Genomic DNA, 23534 nt, shown 5'->3' with positions numbered 1-23534 from the left:
GAGACGTCCTGGCACCACTTTCTGCAGATATCTCTGGGGCTGGGCTCCACACACATCGAAAGGTCTGTAGCACAGATGGCGTTTTTTTCTTCCCTCTGCTCGACTTCCTGTAAGAGTACTGTGTTTGTGTCAGTCAGCAGGTTGAAGGGGAATGCTGTTGATAGCAGAACGTGTTGTACATTGATTGGTCTTGTCTCACGTCTGGCATGAGAGCCGTTCCCCCGAGACTGATGAGTAAAGGGCATCTGGTTGGTGAGGGTAGTGTGTAAATGAATGCTGTTTCTTTTATGTCTCCCGCAGGGATGGCGAGAGAAAAAGCATGAGCACCGAGAGGTAATCTGATTTTGCCTCATGAATCTGCATTAGGGAGCCAACACAGAGCAGACCGCCTGTCTTCCTGATTCATTTTATTTTGTGTATTTACTCCCCGATCACCCTCTCTGTCTCTCTCTCTCTCTCTTTCTCTCTCTCACCATCTCCTTTCTTCTTCATCTTTTCCTTTTTTTCTATCTCCCTCTCCCTCTCTCTGTCTCTTACTTGTTTGTCAATTTCTGGATTTGTCACTCTCTCCTTTTCTCCATTTCCATCTCCATCTCCCTCTTGCTCCCCCTCTCTTGTTATTTGTCTCTCTCCCTCCCAATTGCTCCCCCCATCTCTCACTGTCTCTCTCTCTCTGCCTCTTAATTGCTCTCCCCACCTCTCACTGTCTCTTTCTCTTTCTTTCTCAGGACCTTTGGTGAGATGAATGACATGGAGGAGCAGATGTCTCTGTGCAGGGAGCTCTGTGAGGATCTGGCTCAGGACCTTCTGAAGGAGGGCCTGAAGGTACCCACCCGCCACTGCCTCTGCCTCTGCCTCTGTCTCTGTCTCTGTCTCTGTCTCTGTCTCTGTCTCTGTCTCTGTCTCTGTCTCTGTCTCTGCCTCTTCCTTTGCCTCTGCTTCTACCTCTGCCTCTGCCTCTGCCTCTGACTCCACATCTGTTGTTTTGCTGAAGTCTTTGAAGTGCTGTAGTTTCTGGAGCTGTAGCTTCTGGAGGAGCAAACAGATAATTTGCCGTGTAGCTGATGCATTATGCTGATGGCTTAATTACACGTTCCCTGGTTTTGTCGCCAGATGTGGCCTGAGATTAGTTAACCCACACGGCAAGGAGGCCTGTACAAGCAAATAGCAAGAAACCTGACTTCTGTCAAACCAGTGATATTCATGTGAAGGTTTACAAATAAAATTGGGTATGAAGGCGGCTTGTCCAGGGTGATGCAGCTAAAACTGGCTCTAAAAGTCGTTAGAATGCTTTCAAGAAAAACAGATTTCCATGTTTGTTTCTAGCTCTGTAGTCCTTAATGTTCAAGTCTGGGTACATTGCTCTGGAGCACCACTTTGCCACTGCCTGAAACAGCAGACAGGTCTGACTGCTGTGTGTGTGTTTGTGTGTTTATGTGTGTGTGTGTGTGTGTGTGTGTGTGTGTGTGTGTGTGTGTGTGTGTGTGTGTGTGTGTGTGTGTGTGTGTGTGTGTGTGTGCGTGCGGCTCAGGATTTCTCTGTTTGACTTGCCATACCTCAGGCTGGTGGTGAGCAGTGGTCCCTCGAGAGCCAGTGTCACTTGGCCTCGCTCTGGCTCATGAGGCGTGATGAAAAGCCGCCCCCTCACCGCACCACACAACAGCCCTGTGAGGCAAACACGCTGTGCAAAAGGGCCTCTGCTGGTGACTGAGCCCTTGATGGTCAGCATCAGTGCGGGGGTGGGGTGATGGAAAGCAGCTGGGTTTTGCGGGCTTCTCTGATTGGTGTGTGTGTGTGCCTTCTGCCAGGGCAAGACGGTGACCCTGAAGTTGAAAAATGTGAGCTTCGAGGTGAAGACGCGGGCGTCCACGCTGCAGTGCATCACCTCCACCGCCGACGAGATCTTCGCCGCCGCCAAGGAGCTGCTCAGGGTGGAGATTGACGGGGCCAAACCAGAGCCGCTCAGGCTAAGACTCATGGGTAATGTTCATTTCATTATTGACCTCAAGATATTGGTATAGGTCTGGCAAAATATGTATTTATGTACACACACAATACTTATTTATGTACACACACACCCACCCACAGACACACACACACACAAGCTGAGAATTGAACTCGTTGACCTGACAGACTCCACCATACCAGCTGAGTAACAGTTGTTATTTGTTTGGGCAAAACAATGGATATTGGAAACACTCACATACCAAATCCACATCAACCATGTCTGTGTCTTATTCTCTTTTATTTATTTATTTTTTTCTATTCTTTTTTAATTATTTATATTTATATAAATAAATGTGTATACGTATCCTTAATAGAAGTAGCAACGATTTCCTTTTGAGTTAATTATACAACACTTATTGAACGCTGATGTTTTCTTTCTGCATCAGTAGGGAACGTTGATGACTCAATTAGTGAACATGATTTGAAATAGGCTTTTTCCCACAGCTGAGAGAAAACAATTCCACACTGCGGGAAAAGGGCCTCTTTGTGGGGTACCTCCTGTGAAATCTGTCGCCTAATTTGGTGGAGTGGCACAGTCGCCTGAGGCTTTTTAATTTCCATCTTTAGCGGATACAGCTGGATGTAACGGCTTGCTCTAGCTCTAGCTGATTTCTTTCACCTTCATCTAAGTCTGTTCGGTACACTCATCTTTGTTTGTGTGATGTTGGTAAAGCTTTCAGACTTTTCAAGACTTTTGAGCATATGAATTGTGTTGTTATCCCCGTTAAATTACAGAAATACTGTCATTTCTTTTACTGTTTCTGTAGCTTCCCTTTGTAGATTTGTTTATTTGTTTGTTGTTTTGCAGGCGTGCGTGTTTCTGGGTTTGTCAGCTCCGAATGCAAGCAGGCCCAGCAGAGGAGCATCATGGGATTCCTACAGTCAGGAGGAGGAAGTGACCTCAGCAAAGCAGGCGAGCCGAAACCCAGAGCCGAACCTGTTTCTGCCCCCACCAAGGCTCCCCCTGTACCGCCAGAGGCACCTGGGCCCCTGAGCTGGGGCAGAGGCGGGGAGGCAGGGGCCGGCGGGCCCCCCCAACAGTCCTTCTTCCAGAGGGCCCAAGCCCAGAGGGTGCGTGTGCAGGCAGAGCACGGGAGGGCAGCCGGGGAGGTGGCCAAGGGATCCAACAGTGGGTCTGGGTCCTACCCCACAACAGATGATGATCCAGTGTCTACTGCACTTTTTGGTCACTCCAGTATGGATGCTGCCACGTCCAGTCACGTAGAGGCAGACAAGGAACCAGCCACCACAGCTTCGTCAGCTTTGTCCACTGCATCCACGTCTGCAGCGGTAGCATCAGCCAGGATCGCCGCCGGCCGTTCCTCCCCGGTCACCGTCATCACCGTCTCGGACTCTCCACCCTGTACCTCGGCATCGGCGTCTGCCTCCACCCGCCACGCACCACAGAGCCTCACCTGCCCCGTGTGCTTCCAGGACATGCACACCACTGACCTGGAGGCCTTCAACCGGCACATAGACGCGTGCCTTAGCACAGGCGAATCGCAGAGTATCCTGATCCGTGAGGAAGACGTGCTGGATGAAGAGAGCCAAGACTGCCTGCGATATCCCGCAGACACCACGCGTCCATCCACACCAGATGCTGTCAGCGGGAAGGCTGTTTTGCACATTAACAAGGAGGGGAATCCCGTATCCAGCTTCGCGGACAAGTCAAGCTCCTTTGGCATCCCCAGCCTTGTCCCGGTCCCTGTGGACGAGCCCTCGGCCTGCGGCGACACGACGCCTGCTCTGACGTGCCCTGTATGCTGCCAGCCGCAGAGCTCCCGCGACCTGGCTGTCTTCAACCGCCACGTGGACGAGTGTCTGACCCACGAGACGCTGCAGGAGCTGCAAGGAGGAGCCTCAGCCGCCACCACTACCTCCTCTCCTCAGCTGCCTGCCCCTTCAATCAGCCAGCCCAGAGGTGTGTGTGTGTGTGTGTGTGTGTGTTTGTTTGTGCCTGCTTGGTTGTGAATATCATTTTAAAAATGTCCTTTTATAATTCCATTGACTCCGCATATGTGTGAAGTGTGAATATGTGCAGTATGCTTTATTCACCTGCAGGTGTATGCTCACAATGTGCTTACCTGTATGGTTGCTATCAAGTAATCTAGGTCACAGGGTTCGTTCTGTTATTGAAATTGAACAGTATTATTTTCACAACTATGTTGATGTCATTTTAATTCCTCAGATACTTACAAGCAGAAACAATTATTCACACTCTGGATTTCCTTTTAGCAACGAAGAGGTCCTTTTAAAGATCCCTGTTGGTAGCGAATTTCCCCTCGCTGCATTTGATCGCTATTCGGAATGCACAATCTAACGCAGAATGCCTGGACAGTTCAGTGCTGTTTCTCTGGCAGTTCAAGCAGTGTGTTTGGGTGGAGGCAGATGCCCTGGAGGGTTTGGGATCTTTTATCTGAGCTCATGGTCTTACTGTTCCCTACAGGGAGAGGCCAGACCACACAGAGAACGGCAAACCACAGGGGAAAGGGCAAGAGGTAAGAATCAGACTAGGGCTTACCTCTGTTCTCTCATCATTGTGTAATACGGATCAGACATTGATCACAAATTGTAGTTGGCAGCTCTTTATCTCTCATCACGGAAATTCTGGATAGCTGATTCAGGTTTAAGAGGTATAGTGAGGTCAAATATGGCCATACAGAGGCAAAAGATTGAATCCACTTGATGCTGTGTAACCAAAAGCTGGGCAAAAAAAAAGAACCAAGAGTATTTGGCCAGTTCCTTGCACATTTGTATTTTATAGCATAATGGTTGCTAAACAAGAATACCTACAGTTTAGTGAATAAGGTTATAGCACACGATAAGCCTTGATTACAGCTTATAAGGTAAGTTATTCCATACAAGTGTGCCACTGCTATGCAGCTGATAAAAATAGGCTGCACTAGTCATGAATCTACCTAACCAGGAAGTATGTGAAGAGTCAGCTGCATTATCTCACCTGTAGTTGGTTGAAGCAATCCATCATCCTCCAAGCCTATTCAGTGGCGTATACATCCAGTAGATAAAAATGCTTCCCTCAGATAACGTTTGTATAACATATGTGTGATGGAGGATGTGTGTGTAAATGTAAATGTGTTATCTTCTGCAGATCGGGATCTCCTCCGCTGCCCCCATCTAAGAAAAGCAAAGCGGCTGCCCCTAGAAATACCATTGAGCGCTTCTTCAGATGATGAGGCTCTGACAAGTGCAATATTGACTTTTCTTCTGATGAATGTCTAACTGAAGCAGCTTCTATTGAAGTCAATTTCTCAGCTGTTACAGCAATATGCAGTCTAGTCTTAGACCCATAGCTAACACATTATGCGTGTGTGTGTATGTTTGAGAGAGAGGGAGAGAGAGAGAGAGAGAGAGAGAGAATAAATATGACCAAGAATATAAAGGTTAGACAGCCTTTAAAGTTTTCTGTGTATATTCTCTGACGCCAGCTTTCTGTCCTTAAGTGACTTCTGCTAAGTTTGTTTACCTTGGAGGTGGCCTTGTTCTTCAGCACGGACTGAGATGATGTCAGAGAGCTTGTGCAATAGCTAGACTATTCTCTCTGCTCGTTTTAATCCTTGTCCCGGTAAATTATGAAGGAGGTTAATTTATTGATGCACGTCTTAGGGAAGTTGTATCCGAGTACGTATAAAACAATGCTGAATTCAACAAATGCATATCATATGTATTAAATTATTTATTGCGTATTTTGAAAAAATAAAAAATTTATCACAATTGAAGTTTGTGTGCATTTACTTTTTCTGTCCCTCAGTAAACTGGTTGGTCTGTGCCATATTCCTTGGTATTTACACTTACACAGGGCTACACCCTTATGCACTCCAAAGTTAGACACACAGTGATCAGAGCTGTCACTACCTACATGAATGTACAGTATAATATTTTCATTTTTATGCTGATGACATTGTTATATATGTGTCAACTCTTGTAAAGGCCATTGAATACTTGCAAAATGCTTTTATTGTTGTCCAAAATAGCCTACTTCAGCTGAAACTCGTTCTTAATGCAGATAAGACTAAACTTATGTTGTTTACCAACTCTAGGAACAGGCCACAAAATATCGCTTCGATAGTCACTCTTGAGGGTGAAATAGAGATGGTTAACTCTTATAAATACCTGGGTATTTTGAGTGATGACTCCCTCAATTTTAAGCCACATGTGCTGTACCTGGTGAAAAAGCTGAGGCTAAAACTGGGTTTTTCTTTTAATGTAAAAAAGCAACTTGTTGCCGCCACTTTTTTTTATCTGTGCTGAACTATGGTGATCTATTGTATATACACACCTCTGCTCAGTGTCTTCATAAGATTGACACAGCATACCATGCTACCTTGACGTTCAACACAAATTGTAAAGCTCTGACTCACTACTGTGAGTTATACTCTTGGTTAGGATGGCCTGCTGGCAATTCTTGGTCTGCTCCCATACTACCTTTGTGTCCTTATCAAGCAGAAAAGTGCCAGGAAAAACTCTTTGCGTTCTCAGGACTTCTTGCATGTCCCAAATGCCTGTACGGAAACTGGAAAAAGGGCATTTGTGTATTCTGTACCCTTGGCATGGAATATGTTGCAAAATGACTTGAAACTAAATTAATTTATCTCACTTAATGCTTTTAAATCCAAAATGAAAGAACTAGAGACAGATTCAATGTTTTTAATTTACCTGGCTATGACACTAACTCCTATAGTTCTGTTTAATTTTGTCTCCTTTTGTGTTTTCTGTCTGTAACTATGTTTGTACTTATGCTGCTGCATGTCTTGGCCAGGTCTCCCTTGAAAAAGAGATTCTTAATCTCAATGGGTCTCTTGTTAGTGTAGTGGTTGTATAAGGCTATAAACAAAGCCAGACTGCCCTTGAACTTCAAATGTAATTCAACATTGTAGCTACACACACAGACAATGTAGGTAGTGACAGCTCTGATCACTGTGCACCCACAGCAGGTTATTTGTCCAAAAGTTTGTCTGAACAGTTTGGGTATGAACACAAGGAGTCTTCAGTCCACACAGTTTTAGTACAGAAGACCTCAATAGTTTGACCAGAGCATTAAACTGGGTTCAGTTATGTGTCGCATGTTTCTTGTGGGTGTGCACTGTGCACTTAGTGAGCAAACAGTTGCAGCCACTGTAGACATTAAAATATGTGACACAAACGGCAGTCCCAGAGTGAATGAGAGAGAGAGAGAAATCGAGCACTATGGAGAGAAAGAGCTTGAGTACTATGGAGAGAGGGACTCTGGGACTCAGAGACCGACTTCTGAAGCACACTCTTCTGAAGAGGGAGACGCTCAACCCTAAGACATGGCTCAACTCTGAGCCTGTGAAAGGCTTCACAGATTTAATCCTACAGAGGGACAACACTGAGCCGGACACCAGTTACGACAATGAGGCGATGCGTAAGTTTGTGAGTGTGTGTCTGTTATGTGCAAAAAATAAAAATCATTGAATAGCATTGTTATGTGTACGTGACATATTTATAATACTTTATTGCTGACAAACACATCAACAAGGTAACCTTACATGCCCAGGCATGTTACATTGCTATAACATGTTTGCATACAGCAAGATTTAAAAAACTAAATGTAAGTATGGCACAGAAGATGAACTGTTTCTGGTGAGCCTAAAGGTAACAGCAGGGGTAACACTAGTGTTTTCTGAGTTCAGAAATAGATTTAATAGATCTTGATCTTGAACTTTTCATTGGAAAGCTTGCATTTGCATATAAGGTTACCTTGTTGATTTGTCATTCAGCAGTGGCTGTAAGCAAAGTAAAACAATTGTGTGTTTCTAACATTGCTAATAGATTTGCACAATGTACTTTAAAGCAGGTCAACAGAATAATTTAAAACATAAGAACACTATTGGTTGTGGATTAGGACTAAGGAAACCCTTTATATTTGGGAGATGTTTTCATTGAAGACTGGTTTCAGCTCCAAAAAGAAAATCAACAATGTATCTGCATGGAGTTACATTAATCATTAACAGAGTGATAGGCATGATCGCATACATTTCACTGACCGTAACGGTGAACGCCCAACACTTTACTGTGTGTGCACTACAGCCATATTGGCTGGAGTGTTTGCCTTGGCGTCTACTAGACCCGGCCTCTGATTCATTCACTGGTCTTCTCAGCAAAGTCTTTTCCAGTGGAATAATTAGCATGGTTTCCTCTTTGTCCAGCTCCCCAGAAAGCTCACAGCTATCACACATTCATTCCTGGAAAAGTATTTTGTATTGGTAACTCTGTTTGTGTCTATTCTGATCATTTGAGTTGCATGCATAGCACGACTTAACAGTTTCTAATGGCTATTCCCCATACTGTCCGATGTTTGGTCATTGACAGCTCTTTTCACAGTTTAAGCTTTTGTTAATCATGTCACTGTTCTTGTGAAGTTTTGGAGTCTGAGAAGGAGTACATTGAGGCAGCAAAGAGAAATGATATTGAGGCCATGAAACTCAACGGGAGAGGGGTGAACGTCAATGCGAAGAACCTAGTGAGTCTGGCAAGCGAGCACATGTAACTGATGGGTTATTCATTCCTATTGAGTGGGCCGTGGGGGATGCACTGATCAACTCGGTCTCTTGGCTTCTCCCCAGCACCATCGAACTGCACTTCACTACGCCGTGGCCTTCAGAAACGTGGAGGCTGTCGAGGTCATTCTGAAAAGACGAGCCAAGCTTGAATTACGGGACAAGGTAGACAGGAGACAGCTCACCCTCAGGCACTCCAAACATCATTCCACTTGCAAAAGACACTGAGCCTGGTTTTATTTGTGTGCAGCATGGGATCACTGCCATCCACTTGGCTGCCTGGTTTGGCAGTCTGGACATCCTGAAATTACTAGTACAGGCAGGAGCTGATCAGGCCGTGGAGACCAAGGTGAGCAAGGATCTGTGCCCCACTGCCACTGTCCAGTTCCTTTTGATCAGGCTGACCTGTTCTCAGTCCCTTAAGCACCGCCATTAACTGGTTCTGCTGCAGTGTGTCAAATCCAAAAATGAGCTGCCATTACGGGCGGCTGTTACCACTCTAAAAGCATAGCCCTATATGTCATCTTCTGAAAGCTAAATTGATGACGTCTTTAAATCATGTTTTGATTGATATGCTGAGAGAGGCACAGACTTGTGTGGGTGTGTCTTGCCAGGAAGGGATGAACATGATGCACTGCGCTGCCATAAACAACCATACGGACATCATGGGCTACATCATCGATGATCTGCAGATGAAGGAGCTGGATAAGAGAGATCAGGTAACCGACATGTAAACAGGGCACGGAACCTTTTCAGTCTGCCAAAAGTCAAAGGTCAGTGTTAAAAGCACAGGAAGAGCAGTGGTCACATACAGTGGTCAGTTTAGTATAGTTATTCAGCAGTGATTTAACAGTAGAGTTTGAGAGTATACACATTTAAAGTAAAGCAAAGACAGCCTTTCTGACACTTTTTTATTTTTGCAATCGTTTTACCTCAAAACATACAAATATCTCTAGGACTGCTGTGATGTAACTCAGAACTTCAGGCATTTTAGTAATTTGTGATGCAGCAAATGTGATGCAAAAAACTGAATTGAAGAATCGGGGAGACAGAAATACATGATTGCTGGAGACTGGAGCACTTTGTACAACAAACCTAGAGACTCTACTTTTAAATCAGTCTCCAATCAATATTGTATTCTCCCTGTCCACCCCTTTCACCCATTCATCATAAATGCCTCTTAAAATGATCTTCTCTTCTCTTCTCTCTACCACTCCACATACTCTCTCTCTCTCTCTCTCAGCATGGGAACTGGCCCTTTGCAGTAGCTGCAGAGCATGGCTCTGTACGGATGCTGCAGATGCTAATGGAGGATCCATATAACATGGCCACCACAGAGGCCAATGAGGTGTGAACAGCTAACCCAAGCCATGAGTGCAGTCCCTCTTCAGTCTGTGTATAGGGTAATAGAGGGGCCAGTAGTGGGCCCAGCGGGTATCAGACTCACACATGACACTATGGACTTGTTCTGTGGCGCTTGTTTCAGAATGGACAGACGCCACTCCACTTGGCTGCTAAGAATGGCCAGGTGGAAGCAGTTCATCTGCTCCTTGACAACTTTGATATCCGTGATGAAGTCAACAAGGTATCTTTCACAGTGTCACACACAACAACTCTGACACTGAAATATATATTGAAAAAATACATTAAAATCCTTTGATTGTATACCTCGTCTATTATTTGATGTTTTGCGGTTTACTTGTATTTATTTATGTGGTAACATTAACACAAACCCAAGGTTTGAAACCCTATTTTGATTGAAAATAAATGAACATATCATTTAAGTAAACTAGAGAAACATCTTGTCTAGGAAACCAGTCCTACTTGTGTGTACCTTCAGGGAGTCAGATCCTGACCCCAGTCTTCTCCTCTTCCACAGGTTGGGGAGACAGCACTTTACCTGGCAGCAGACGGAGCTCATGAGGAGTGTGTGGAGGCTCTACTGGAAGCAGGATGTGATCCCAACATAGCCAACAATGTGGGCACAGAACAATGACACTGGGGAGGGTTGAGATGTAAAAGAAGGAAAATCTTTCCAGACTGACCCGTCTCACATAACTTAACAATAAGATAACTATTATGTGAACTACATGATACGAAAAAAAAGTTTATCAGTGATGACCAGTACAATGTGTGAGTTAGATTTACCGGGGACATAACATGAAACTCAGAGGACATTAATGTAAGCGTACATTTTCATTGTGTGGAGGAAAATGAAGAATAATCTCCATTGAGAACAGGTGTAATTCATCACCTGTCACTTCCCCAGGTCAAGAGCTCCCCTTTGCATCCTGTGTGTGAAAAAGGTCACACTTCACTGGCGAAAATCCTCATTGAAAATGGTGCTCAGATGAATGCACAGAACCAGGTGGGCGCATGGCCTACAGCTGCCACAGTATAGTGTGTGTAAAGATGAGATGAATTTGCAATTTGGTTGTTAGGAACATACCTTTTTGTTTACATGCGAACAAATGTGATTTTATTGTTATGGGTGTCTGATGGTGTTTGAGTCTATGTTTGTGTATTGGTATGGGGTATCATTTTGGTATTGCATTTGTCTCTGACAAACACAGGTCCGAAGCAGGTCAGAGTTCATTATCGAGGAATGGTGCTTGTCTCCTTATGTATGTGCTGTTTCCTTATGTAGCACATGGAGGTTCCCATGCACCTGGCAGTGAAGAACTGCCACATCCCTATCATCCACACGCTACTGGAGTCTGGCTGCGACCCCAACATCACTGATCACGTATGTAAACGGATCCCTTGGCAAGCCATCAAGAGAACTGAGCTAAGATTATCTTTGTGTCTTTTGGTAACTGGCTAGCACTGGGTTGGGAAATAAAGTGTTTTTATGAGGGGCCGTTAAAACTGAACCATGTGTGAACGGAACCATGTGTAATTTCATGAAATTGTGGGGACTCTGGTCCTTGGCGATTTTGAATGCACACACAAGAACCAGAGCTCCCCTCGTGCTGTGTGCTTATAAAGCGTGTAGCCAGAATGGTTGATAGTTAGTGTGCTCTCATCAACTTCAGATGGGACAGACTGCTCTCCACATTGCGGCAGAGCTTGGCAAGGTGGACGTGGTTGAAATGATCTTGAAAGCCGACTTGGACCTGGAGCTCAAGGACAGGGTAATCAAAGCACTCTTCTCTTTCTCACTCTCTGTCTCTGTCTCTCTCACACACACACACATCACCCTTAATTCCACTGCCACACCATAAAACTGGGCTGTCTTTTACGGAGCAGAGCTGGCCGGTTTGAGATCATTAGGTTTACGGCTTCCTTTATCATAAAAAATGAATATGACTGTCCAGCTGCTATCTGGGGGATCTTCACCAGGATCTGAATCTTTATTTTTGTACTTTTTTGTCCTGATTCCCAGCAAGGCAAGACTGCGCTGGGTGTAGCTGCCCGAGCAGATGCTGTGATCATCGTAGACATGATAATCAAAGCAGAAAGATACTTCCACTGGAGGAGGGTGAGTTTAGGAGCCAGGTGGCATTTTTCATTCCCAGTTTTTCAAAGCTGGATGGTGAATACAGTGGCAAAGTCATTTGTTTAGCATGTTCAGAATTGTGCTATTTAATTCAGTGACAGTTTATTACATGGAACTGTTATGCCTGATTTCTTCCTCCTCTCTCACTGGGCATTTATCATGAGAGGTAATTCAATAATGCTGAGCATATCAATTCCGCTCGAAATGTCACCGGGTCCAATTCTGCTTGGTGCACTTTCAGACATGACAGAACAATTACATGACCACCAGTTTTTTTTCACAAGGGGTCTCAAAAACAAAACTGATTGCCACAACCCCTGAAAACCTTCATATTTTTTTAGTGGAAGATAAATTCATGGATAACTGCCTTTTCACCACTGAGGGCTTCCTGACTGAGGAGTCCATTTTATGGGAGTGCTATTAATAAATTGCCCTTTCAGACCAATGCAGTGACAAATGAGATTCTTCACAATGAATTACCACTGACGTTCAAAGTAGACCACCGAGCTGACACCACGCAGATCCGCGACACCATATGGAACCTGGCTTATAAGTACTTCAAGTGCAACGACTGGAAGAGGCTAGCAGAACACTGGGGTTTCACCAAGCTGCAAATGGATGCCATTGAGGAACAGTGGACAGGTAACAGCATGGGAGATGGTGGTCCTGTTGACTTGACAGCAAATCATGTTCAGAATTAAACCATATTAATCCTACTCATATTTTGCATGTGTATTTTGCAAAATGTACAAGAAAATAACAGTTGAACTATAAGTTCAGTTGAACTATAAATACTGTTATATTATATCCTTTAGGATTGTCTATATCCCAAGTCAAATTGTTGTTCTAGGGCCCCAGAGCTACCAAGAACATGGGAACAGGATGCTTCTGATCTGGCTCCATGGGATCATTAGCACCCAGAGAAGTGCCATCAAAGAGCTGTACGAGGGGCTCCTCTCCATAGGGAACAAAAAAGTCGCAGGTATGACAGATTACAGCGAAGTTGACCTTATTCATAATGCTTTGACCCCTCATAAATAAAGCCCTATAATGTAATATGTCAAGCTCTGAAAGCTTACAATGGCCCGAATGACTACACTACACGCGTGACCTACACGCTCTTGAGGACATGAGAACAGGACGGACAGCGCCATTTGGAGAGACAAAAGCCATTGGTTCAATTTCCATTCAACAGATCAAGGAGAGACAATACACAAATGTTTCTATACACACTTTGTGAAACCTGCCATAAATACTCAGCTTTTCAGTGAATTTCTTGTGCTGAAGTTTCCAAATCCAACTGAACTATTTACCTTACTTAACTACTGCCCTCCCTCCCAAAATCATTTCAGGTTTTCCCCATATTTTCTGACCTTCATCTTTTCTTAAATCTGAGAAATTCCTTTTTTCTTCTCTTTCCAGAGAAAATACGAATGGAAGCCGAGGACAGCACAAAGAAATGCACAATTTCATGACGCTCCACAAGGACTATTTCACACCGACAGATGACAGCAGCAAATGGGTTTCTGAGACTCTTCTCTGATGTGCGCAATTTTCTCGTACATTTGCCACTTTTGCACATATCCAACACAATGGCTTCCTTCTATGAAAGTCACTTTGAACTCACAGACAAGGATTCTTTAGATTCATATCCTGATATCCAAAATGTTTGTTTAACATTTACAATCCTCTTAAAGTGTTCATTTAAAATCCAAATCATAATGGGATATCTTCTTGCGGTGAACTTACTCAGATATTTTATTGTTGGTATACAGAGACCATGTACATACCAATTTCAAGTATGTGTCTTAGCTTCATACATTATCATTAGAAAACATCAACAGGCAAATGATTGCACAACAAACCTATCAGGACGGGTCATTATTCCAGAACAACATTAAATTAAAAAATAAATATTTCAAGTATCGTTAAAAAAGCATTTAAAAAATGCATGTCCAAAGCATGGCTTTCATCGATCCACTTTCTGTCTAACTCATAACATTTTCTCAAAAGGCAATTTATTAAATCTTAAACCAATCAACATAATTCCAAAAGGGAGAGAGGGTGGCATCCTTGTCAAAGAAAATGTAGCTCTAATTTGTCAGTCTTTTCAGTAAAAAAAAATTATAGTGGATACTTGTATCAGTGGCATTGACTAAAATGCGTATATGTACTTGGAATTTCTTGTTTTCAGGAGGAGAGATACACTGACAAAAAAATATACTTTTTTTTGTGTGTGTGTGTGTGTGTGTGTGTGTGTGTGTGTGTGTGTGTTCACTCCACCACTTTGACAGTGTGGATGTGAGAGCTGGAGTGAGCTCGGACATCCCTGGAGCTCCTGCTGCCTGGGAGGGCCTGGACCTGATGAATGGAGCGCGGGTATTTGGCTGCTGTAGTCTGGCCCACTGTAAACTACAGCACAAGAGAGAGAGACAGGTGGAGGAGATAGCAATGGAGGAGTGTATGAATGAGTACAGACACCTAAAGGAAAAGTCTAAAGGAAAAGAAAGTAACTACGGACTATAGGCTGCTAGAGCGTGTTTCTAAATTAAGGAATTGGAACGGAACGGAATCAAGGAAAGTTAAAATCAAATAAAAATTCATTATAATTATTTAACTAATTTCAATATGATTGTGCCAAGGAACAGTGTGACCAGTATACTAAAATGACAAAATACATGTAAATGAAACATTGCAAAGTAATCTAAATACCCAAATTCTTCACTTGAGTGCATTTTCATATCAAATGACTAGCAGCACCCCATGCATACAAATATAGCTTTCCAGGTATAATGAATAAAGGTCACATTTGTATTTATTTGTATCCACTACCTGATTAGTATTAAGCGATTTACATTTAGACACAAACAGTATTTTCAATACAAGGTAGAGGCTACTTTTCCTCCTAGTAGGCTTATTCACAATCTTTTCACAGTTTGAGAAGAATTAAACACTAATAAACACTCCGATCCCCCATATCAAAGCGGCACACGGTAATAATTCATTTAAGATTGTCAAAACATACTAGAACTGTTCATTCTAAACAGCTGAATAGCATATCATCATATACCTGAGTAGTGGGATGATGACGCTCCACAACCACGTTGCTCAATGTTTGGCCTGCGGGCGTGACCTGCAAACTGCTGGGCACGAGGACCCGGGTCGTGTCAGCACGCCCAGTCACACGAGCAGTCACGGTCCTGCTGGGCCTCTGGGGGCCTGAGGGACCCGCACGGCCACTGGCCTAATGGGTGGGGGGAGGAGAGAGTTCACATGGAGATCATGCAGTGCATCACCATTCCCCACTCAGATCCACAACACTAATAGTCCATCTTTTTTTGCCATTGTGCCACAATCGGTCCCCATAATGTCACAAAGCAGAAGTTCAAATGCAATTAAAATAAACATGATATACATATTTGAAAGACATGGAAAGTCTGATAGTGCCATACCTGTCTGTGGGATGTTACGCTGCCCCCTAGTGGCATGGCGCAGGTCCCTGAAGTGCTGATGGAGGGCGCAGGGAATGCGTCAGTTCTGAGCAGTGCCATGCTGGAGCCGGGGCCCATGTGAGAGAGGAACGGGCCTGGGCCTGGAGACTGGAGCCAGAGGAGACACGGCACACATCACCAGAGAGAAGACCACACACTGACACACACACTGACACACACACACACACACACACACACACTTTGGTCTCTTTAATTTCTCACTGGAGAAGAGGATGGTGCATTAGGGAACTAAGAAACATGGCAAGGGGGGCTTTCTGGAGGCCAGTGCAGACATTTTATCTTGCAAAAAGGATCATGAATGTGTTCACAGTACAAGCCTCATCAACGAGGTGCTAAACATTCACAACCCCTACCGGGTGAAGTCAGTGAAGTTTGCTTTGTGAAATCTGACCAGCAAGGGAGGCAGAGTAAAACAGAGCCAATGTCGGGCTAAACAAAGTGTCTTTTAATAAACACAGGAAAAGCATCCCACAAGGACAGGTCGTTCACTGGCAATGCGGCTGGACTCTCACCATCCTGTCCATTTCACTGCGGGATGGTGCCAAGTTTGCGGCTTGGGTCTCCATGGCAAACCCGCCCTCAGAGAAGGAGGAGGCGGGCCGGGGCTGGAGGCCGCCCAATGAGCCGAAGCTCGGGTCATCCCGTGGGGGCGGAGCATCTGGACAGAGTGGAGGCAGAGCGTAAATCATTTGTGGACAAAAATGTCCCTGACAGTTTATTACAACTCGGCTCCAAAGCAAACAAGTTGTAGTCGCAGCTTTTTTATGAACTGATCTAACAAGAACACTCGCTCACTACCTCAAAACACTAAACATGAGTGATAAGCCTTTTTGAGAAGCTGTGCATTGTGTGTTTGTGCGCGTTTCTGCACACACCACACACACACACACACACACACACACGTACAGTCTCTTTCATGAGCTGAGGAGGCAGTGAAATGAACACACCCACTGCCTTGAAGGAATGTTCACTCAGCTGTCAGTTCCCTGCCAGAGTCCCAACCTTTTCCAGCGCTCCAGGAGGAGTCAGCATATTCCCACCCACTCTGATTCATCCCCACTGCACACACACAAATTCATACAGACACACGCACTCACATATAAGACACACACACACACCAACTAACATGCGCACGCGCACACACACACACGCCCACGTACACACGCGCACACGCCCGCGTACACACACGCGCACACACACACACACACAGGCAGGCCGGCCCATCAAAGAGCGAGCAGCTTGAGTGAAAAATGAAAAACGACAGGCCCTACACCCCGCTTACTATTAATCCATAGCAGTGCGAGGCACTCGGCTGATGAGATGGGGGAGGGTTGCGGGGGCGTGGAGTATGGGGAGTGGGGGGCAAAGGAGAGACTGAGGCTGCAGGTTCACTGCACTCAAACAAAGGGGGGACCCTGCTGGCTAGCTGTTTCGCCTCATTTCATCACTTCCAGTAGAGACACACACACACACACACACACACACACACACACACACACACACACACACACACACACACACACACACACACACACACACACACACACACACACACACTTCCTCTCCCATGGAGGTAAAGCTGAGGATGGGGCAAACCTGAAATGTACACGTCTCAAATGACATGTAAACTAACAGTCCTGGGGGTCCTGCACTTGGCTACTGGTGGGCTAAACATTGTTTTTAACAGGCATAAATGACTGGGGTGAGCAAGGGTTTGCCATCCTGCAGGGGGTGTTCCTTAAAGGACATATGCGTTATGGGAATCCCTTGCAGAACCCTACAGAGAGGAGATGGTGCTTTCCCAGTTCTCCTCAGACATGGCGTCTCACCGTGCTCCTGGGGCCTGCCCTCTCCTCCGTGGAAGATGCTCAGGGCCTCCAGGTTGAGCGCACACACACCGCGCATGAAGGCCTTCTTCATGGAGTCCTCGTAGCGGTCCCTCTCCAGGTGCAGCTTCTGGATCTCAGCTTGCGCTTTCTGCAGGGCCTCCACATTCTGCCCCACATAAATACACACAATCACCGACCAACCCACCCACACACACGTCAAACAAGGTTACCACATAAACATCTTCAAACGCCTCTCTAGTCTCTGCCACCCCCGCACTCTCCCTGTCAACCTGTCACAGCACCACCCCCTTCTTTCCACCCTTCCCCCTCTTTCTCTTCTCCCTCCCTCCCTCCCTCCCTCTCTCTCTTTCTTTCTTTCTTTCTCTCTCCTGCACACTATTCATCTCTCCCTTAGTAGCTGTCCACATCAATCAAGCTTAATCGCCATGCTTTTCCACTGCAAATATTCACGGGGACTATTAACCTTCGAGGCTAATGGACTTTAACTATGACAAAAAGCTAACTTGCGAAAACTCGACTAGTCATTTTAAAATTCTGCCCGTGTCTACTGCCGGGCTGGATGCTGCGGCAGAGAGAGTGCATCAGGCTGGGCTGCCTTCCAAGACTATGTCTTGTCCATTTAGAAGCTAAAAACAGTCCAAGGCATAAGGGCTGCCTCTTAGTGAAGGATCTTTCTGTGAACAATCAAGAGTTCTATATTTTATCATTACTGCTGTGGCAGTGTAAGGTTCAAAGACTTTTTCCCATGATTTTGAGCCAGCCCATCTAGAATTGCACGTCTACACAACTGTTTAGCAGATAGGGGGTTCAGCTATTAGGCTAAGTGAAATTAGATTCAATTTGATCTGAATTGGACCTTACGATTCACTTCTTCCATGTTGGCCTTGTAGTTGTGATTTGCACGTCTACGTAATCGTTGCGGTTGGAAGTTAACCTACTAGGTCTAGAGGGACTGGCATCATCTGCATTTGATGGTCTTACCACCTCGTGCACATTGGACCTCATTCTGGAATGTTTTCTTCTGTCTTCTTACGAACTTCGTAAGACCAACCCTAAGAAAGATCCCCGCCGGATTCATGAACGTGTGGAAATGTGTTCTTGAATTGCCAAAGTGTTCTTAGCTGAGCACTGATTCCTAAATTGAACGTGCGTTCTCGTACACCTTAATTTGCATACATAAATGCCCCGCCAGCTCCTTATAAGGGCATGCAACCGCAGGGCTGTATGCACACAGAATCCACAGGCAATGCGAAAGCAACTTGAGACTGATCAAAATCATGTCAAAGCAGAAAGCGGATGGATGTAAACGCAGACCTAACTTCACCGGTGCAGAGGTGGAGGTACTGTTGCAGAATGTAGATGTGTCCATTCTATTCGACTATGGCTTCATTCACGCAATTAAGTTTAGTGCTTATTTATTTATTCACTGCCATGTGCAGTGTTCGTGTAGTGCTTTTATTTATTTTAGGACTTTCAGGAATGCCAGAATTGTCCCCGGAACTTTGTAAGTAGAGTTAAGAAGACATGTCGTCTTAACTGCGTTCGAGAATGAGGTCCAATATTCTTGTAGTTGCAATCTGCTCATACTATACCAATGTTAAGGACATAGGGACATAAGATCATTAACATGTCTGCGGAGGGGGTCTCTCACCTCCGCAAGCTTGGCCTCGTAGTCGTTGGAGAGCTTCATGCAGACCTCCTCGGCCCGGGTGCGACACGCCCCCTCCACACGCTCCTTCCAGCGGCTGGAGACGAGCGAGTGCCAGGCGGCCCACACCTTCTTCTTCAGCTGCAACTGGTAGTGCTGCGCAGCCATTTTGACCCCCTGAGCCTGGGGATTCACAGCGCCAAGGAACTTACAGTGAGACAGTGACAGTTTGAACTGTGACGTTTATGACTTGAATAATTAGCAATGACACCTCTCTTACACTGCAGTATATAATTGACATAGTGGGGTTGGGAATAACTAGGGGGAAAAACAGCACTATCTGGCTGTCACTCATATCATAGTACACCATAAACTATATCAATAGTATGATAGATTTAGGGAGAACACTGGATTTCCATTAAGTGCTACCTTATTTTCAGCAATGGTGCACAAATTACTGGCAATTATGTGTTTCAAAGTATCTAGATAGTGTAAACACATTAGAGATAAAAGTCAAAAAATAGGAATTCTATCCAAATCAACAGGCAGCTACTGCAGGGCCCAGCCCAAGGAAGCCTGTCGCCGTTTATAAATAATGTAACACTTCAAAGGCAAGACAACAAGTAAACAAGTTCTGCAGGGGCAAAGGTCGCCTGGCGGTGTGCAGACTGTCATCCTGTCTCCCCTTCCTGTACTCTCTGCTCCTCAACCCCCCCCAGTCACCTCCTCTCGGAGATCGGCGTGCCGCATCCTCCACTGCTGGAACGACCTCATCATCTCCAGCCGCTCCCGCTGTCTGTCAAGCGCATAGCTCAGGTTCTTAATCACCTGCCAGAAACAAAACAACCAGCAAAAAAAAGGGGTTAGTGTGGGACCTCATCCGGCATATGATTAAGCACAAGGCTAGTCAGTGATAGCAGCAGTGAATAGAAGTTAATCTTTCTCAAACCAGTTCCTGGGAACCTACAGAACCGCACGTTTCAAATCTGTTCCTACTCACTGAATGCATCTGAAAACTTTAAAACGTCAGATTAACCTATCTGCGTGGGGTGTCTTCAGCAAGCGTTTTGCTCTGCAGCTCTGTGAGGGCTTAGGGAGGTAGATGTCTGTCTGCTCATACCAGACTAGTATTCATGAGTAGGAGGAAGTAGAGGGTCTGAAACATGCAATTCTGTGGGCCTGACACAATGGATAAGGGCAACTGTCACCGTTTAAACTGTTCCAAGAAAGTGGATGAAGTTCTACACATTATTTTTAACCTCACTGATTCAACTCACTTGAAATGACCTTCAAATGGCTCAAATGAATGTTTCGACTATGCAGTGTGTCCTTTTCTACCCGCCTCCATGGATGGGAGATCAACATGAGTGTGAGCAGTGAGCGCACACACGCTTGCACGCATGCACACACACACACCGACACACCGACACATCGACACACACACACACACACACACCTCATCCTTCCTCTGACTGGAGATCTCGAATGTGTTCAGCAGGTCCTTCAGGCCGTCCATCTCTGCGTTTACAGCAGCCATGTCGGCCGCGTGTTTCTCCTTCTCCTTCCTCAGCACCAGTTTATGCTGCTCTGCAAACCCCAGCTTCCACTTTCTCAGCTCCATCATCACGTTGGTCTAAGGGTGATAATTACATGCTTTTACACTCAATGCTCATCTGTTATATACAGTGTGCACTACTGCACAGAATCAGAGAGGGCTAGCTGAGGGCTGGTTCTTTTATTATGAACTAGTCCTGTAAACTCAAGGGAAGTGTCATTAACAGTGTTTAAAAAGCTGCATAAACCTCTACGCAATGCTGTATTTACAATCAGGAAAATAATGAAGCTTTAAAAAATTAAAAAAACATTAAATGTATTCAAATCCTGTATTTAAAAATGTCAACCTTCAGGTTGTCGCCCCACATATCCAGGAGGTTTTCCATTCTGGTCATGTTCTCCTCCGACACAGACACCTCAGTCTCCAAGGTGACGACTGCATCCAGGCTGCTTCGCCCGGATGCCTCTGATGCCGTTTGTGGTCTGTCTGATACACTCTCACGACTTCTGCCCAGCATCTCCACATCTGACAGACATGACAAAGGTTCCAATGAAATGGACCAGCAGGAGCAGATGTGGGAGCAGTCCCTGTCTCTGTGTATTCACTCTGTGATTCTGAACATATATTTCTTAACAAATTCAAACAGGAAATGCATTTTACTATAGCTGTTATGCAAGCAGAAAGATTGGGTATCCCTGATGAAATGGTAAACTGTTCTACCTTCTGATGCTTGGACATGAGAGGAATCCTGATCAAGAGGAGTTGCCCTGGTTGAGGTCACCCCTCTGTCTGAGTGTCTTCCACTGTCCTCTGGTAGTTGAAATAGAAGCAAGTCAAAGAGAAAGGAACAGCAAAGAGGGAGGGGGGCACAACATTTTATTAGATTTTCTCAGATTTTCTCTGTTATAAAATCACTGTTGACTGATGAATCATTCATGAGCAAAATGTAACTTCACACCTTCAGTACACTGAGATCGCCGCCCCACCATGAGATGAGAATTGTGTCCTGTTCCAGAGAGTTGTGACATTTGAAGCAGCTGGGATGGTGTGCTTGGCTCAAATTTAGGAGTCACCACAGCATGCCGCAAGAGCTCTTCATACTCATCCTGATTAAAACAAAACACTCCATGGAGGACAAATCCAACAACCCCACAGACACACACAAGACTTTAACCACAATCTCTTGACTGGATATTCCAATGGGTGGTGTTGTACAAATACACAGTCAAAACAACAAAGAATGAATAAGATCACCAAGACTCTTAGTTTTGCTGTGGATTGCATTGGTAAAGAACTGTTCACCTGCAATTCAGACGACACCGAGCTCCCTCGATCTGAATCCATAGGCAGAGCTGGACTGTTTGGCTCCCCTTCATCAGAGGACATCTAACGTTAATGAAAGCATTTGGGGTAACAAATTACGAACTGCTGATGTTACCTGGCCGATGCTAATAAGTTGCCGGTTCCCTAACTTCACATTAATACACACTTACCAGTACATCAGCTCTTTTTAACTTCGTACGACTAACGTTAGCGTGGACATTATGGCAAACAGCTTATTAGATGCCTCAAATGTATGTCCACAGATGACGGCTATTGCTAACATTAACAGTTAACGTTACAAACGTTACTACTACCAACATTAGCCAAGTGAAACTGCCAACTAACGTTAACTCCCTTAGCTACTAACGTTAACTAAGCTAATGTTAGCTGACATTCTCCTTGCTATCTCTGATACTTCTTAGATAACGTGATACTAACTTTAGCTTGGTTTTGGGAGGATAACTACCAGCTACCGTTAGCAAACATGCAGTCGCTTAGCTTCCTCGTCAACACAGTAATCTAATGTTATAGATATAATCCATGTCGCAACTTCATGTGTACGCTATCTGATAAGCTAACTAGCAAGCCGTCTTGTTGTCACTCGTGCCGACTGACGTTCATTATTCGTGTTATAGTGACAAGCTAACCCTATGGAAATGTAGAGTGATGAGCTAACTTAACTCGCTATCTAGGATAGTCTCATTTACAATATAAGCGAACAAAGCTTGTCATCATCCTCTGCCGTAGAAGTACTTTACTGCCAGCGAATACAGAGTTTAGATTACCTTGCCTTTGGCAGTCGTGCCGTTTGCCTTCAATTCGTATTTTCCTTCTTTTAAACTGGAGTCCAGTAAACAAAGTCGAAATCAAAAATCCGTAACTTTTCAACCTGGCAGTTTCAAATTGTTAACTGCACGAGTAAGCCCAAATTACATTGGTTGCGACGGCTACCCCGTCATCCTCGTTGCTAGTGATTGGATAGCAAGTTACCACGGTTACATAAACGGAAAAGATTTTTCAAGTTGTACACACTGAAATCTGCGACGCTGCAGGAAAAATACATATCCCAGTTGGTTGTCGTGGGTTTTTTCCATATTACGTTTCATATACTGGTATAAGAATGCATACACAAATAAACAACAAATAAAATCATGTAGGTTGTACTTTTGCAATGTATTCCCCCTGTTTCCCTTCAACAGGTACATTTAAAGTTAATTTCCAATCAGTGGTAATTGTTGTATCCTAACAGTTGTTTTGCTATGATGTAAGGTAGGCCTATGGGTGCATAACTTTTGTGTGCTTTCTGTCCCTCTAGCAATCACTATAGTTTACTGAGTTACAATCTTGACTATAGACCTATTTGAGACCAGAACACGAAAATGTCACGATTCGCGACAAAACCACGACCTAAGTCCACTATAACCTAAGCGAATCCTGCTACATACGAGTATTTCTGCTGGAACGCAGCTCAAGTCGATCTGTTCCAGAACAATAGTCACAATCCATTAGCTTTCTCCTTGTGGTGTTTCAGCCCGTACATAATTTCGAATGCTGGCAGGCAGAGGACAGAAACCATAAAGGAAGTTGAGCTTTAAGGTTAA

The 23534-nt window shown here is 44.7% G+C and overlaps 3 protein-coding genes across 6 annotated transcripts in view; 2 read left to right on the top strand and 1 right to left on the bottom strand.

Annotated features, from left to right (window-relative positions):
* Positions 1 to 5773, top strand: part of polk (polymerase (DNA directed) kappa) — an 8298-nt gene extending 2525 nt beyond the window's left edge. Inside the window, exons 3-9 of the mRNA XM_031570672.2 lie at positions 1 to 62; positions 301 to 333; positions 729 to 825; positions 1809 to 1980; positions 2816 to 3928; positions 4454 to 4505; positions 5117 to 5773. Of these exons, the coding sequence (XP_031426532.1) occupies positions 320 to 333; positions 729 to 825; positions 1809 to 1980; positions 2816 to 3928; positions 4454 to 4505; positions 5117 to 5198 (1530 nt within the window). The 5' untranslated portion in view covers positions 1 to 62; positions 301 to 319 and the 3' untranslated portion in view covers positions 5199 to 5773. The remainder of the gene's footprint in view (positions 63 to 300; positions 334 to 728; positions 826 to 1808; positions 1981 to 2815; positions 3929 to 4453; positions 4506 to 5116) is intronic.
* A 1224-nt stretch (positions 5774 to 6997) lies between these two features.
* Positions 6998 to 13981, top strand: ankdd1b (ankyrin repeat and death domain containing 1B). The gene is made up of 15 exons (XM_012828488.3): positions 6998 to 7411; positions 8409 to 8509; positions 8613 to 8711; positions 8797 to 8895; positions 9161 to 9265; positions 9790 to 9894; positions 10033 to 10131; positions 10426 to 10524; positions 10816 to 10914; positions 11194 to 11292; positions 11582 to 11680; positions 11932 to 12027; positions 12486 to 12687; positions 12896 to 13027; positions 13468 to 13981. Exons 1-15 carry the CDS (start codon positions 7186 to 7188, stop codon positions 13518 to 13520), a joined length of 1713 nt encoding a protein of 570 aa, XP_012683942.2. The 5' UTR covers positions 6998 to 7185; the 3' UTR covers positions 13521 to 13981.
* On the bottom strand, positions 13780 to 22862 carry poc5 (POC5 centriolar protein homolog (Chlamydomonas)). 4 transcript variants are annotated; one of them, XM_031570667.2, is made up of 13 exons: positions 22719 to 22862; positions 21913 to 21996; positions 21569 to 21716; positions 21331 to 21420; positions 20957 to 21135; positions 20512 to 20688; positions 19779 to 19883; positions 19059 to 19238; positions 17387 to 17552; positions 16070 to 16215; positions 15498 to 15644; positions 15116 to 15289; positions 13780 to 14457 (listed from the first exon to the last, which is right to left on the bottom strand). In XM_031570667.2, exons 2-13 carry the CDS (start codon positions 21994 to 21996, stop codon positions 14320 to 14322), a joined length of 1734 nt encoding a protein of 577 aa, XP_031426527.1. In that variant the 5' UTR covers positions 22719 to 22862; the 3' UTR covers positions 13780 to 14319. The 4 variants fall into 4 exon arrangements, with proteins under 4 accessions (XP_031426527.1, XP_031426530.1, XP_031426528.1 ...); XM_031570670.2 differs by having other exon boundaries at positions 21913 to 21980; positions 22719 to 22861; XM_031570668.2 differs by having other exon boundaries at positions 22724 to 22861.
* Between the last annotated feature and the right edge of the window lie 672 nt (positions 22863 to 23534).

This window comes from Clupea harengus, chromosome 7 (assembly GCF_900700415.2).
Source record: "Clupea harengus chromosome 7, Ch_v2.0.2, whole genome shotgun sequence".
Taxonomy (NCBI): domain Eukaryota; kingdom Metazoa; phylum Chordata; class Actinopteri; order Clupeiformes; family Clupeidae; genus Clupea; species Clupea harengus.
Note: the sequence above shows the minus strand (reverse complement) of the source record. Positions and strands in the feature narration are given on the sequence as shown.

Bases quoted from the DNA above. Each gene is read 5' to 3' on its own strand.
- ankdd1b (XM_012828488.3), top strand. From the start codon at position 7,186: ATGAGAGAGAGAGAGAAATCGAGCACTATGGAGAGAAAGAGCTTGAGT. The intron at 8,896-9,160 runs GTGAGCAAGGAT...GTGTCTTGCCAG, and splicing joins ATCAGGCCGTGGAGACCAAG to GAAGGGATGAACATGATGCA. The intron at 13,028-13,467 runs GTATGACAGATT...TTCTCTTTCCAG, and splicing joins AGGGAACAAAAAAGTCGCAG to AGAAAATACGAATGGAAGCC.
- poc5 (XM_031570667.2), bottom strand. From the start codon at position 21,996: ATGTCCTCTGATGAAGGGGAGCCAAACAGTCCAGCTCTGCCTATGGAT. The intron at 21,717-21,912 runs GTGAACAGTTCT...TGTTTTAATCAG, and splicing joins CGGTGTCGTCTGAATTGCAG to GATGAGTATGAAGAGCTCTT. The intron at 16,216-17,386 runs GTGAGACGCCAT...CACTCTGTCCAG, and splicing joins GGGCAGGCCCCAGGAGCACG to ATGCTCCGCCCCCACGGGAT.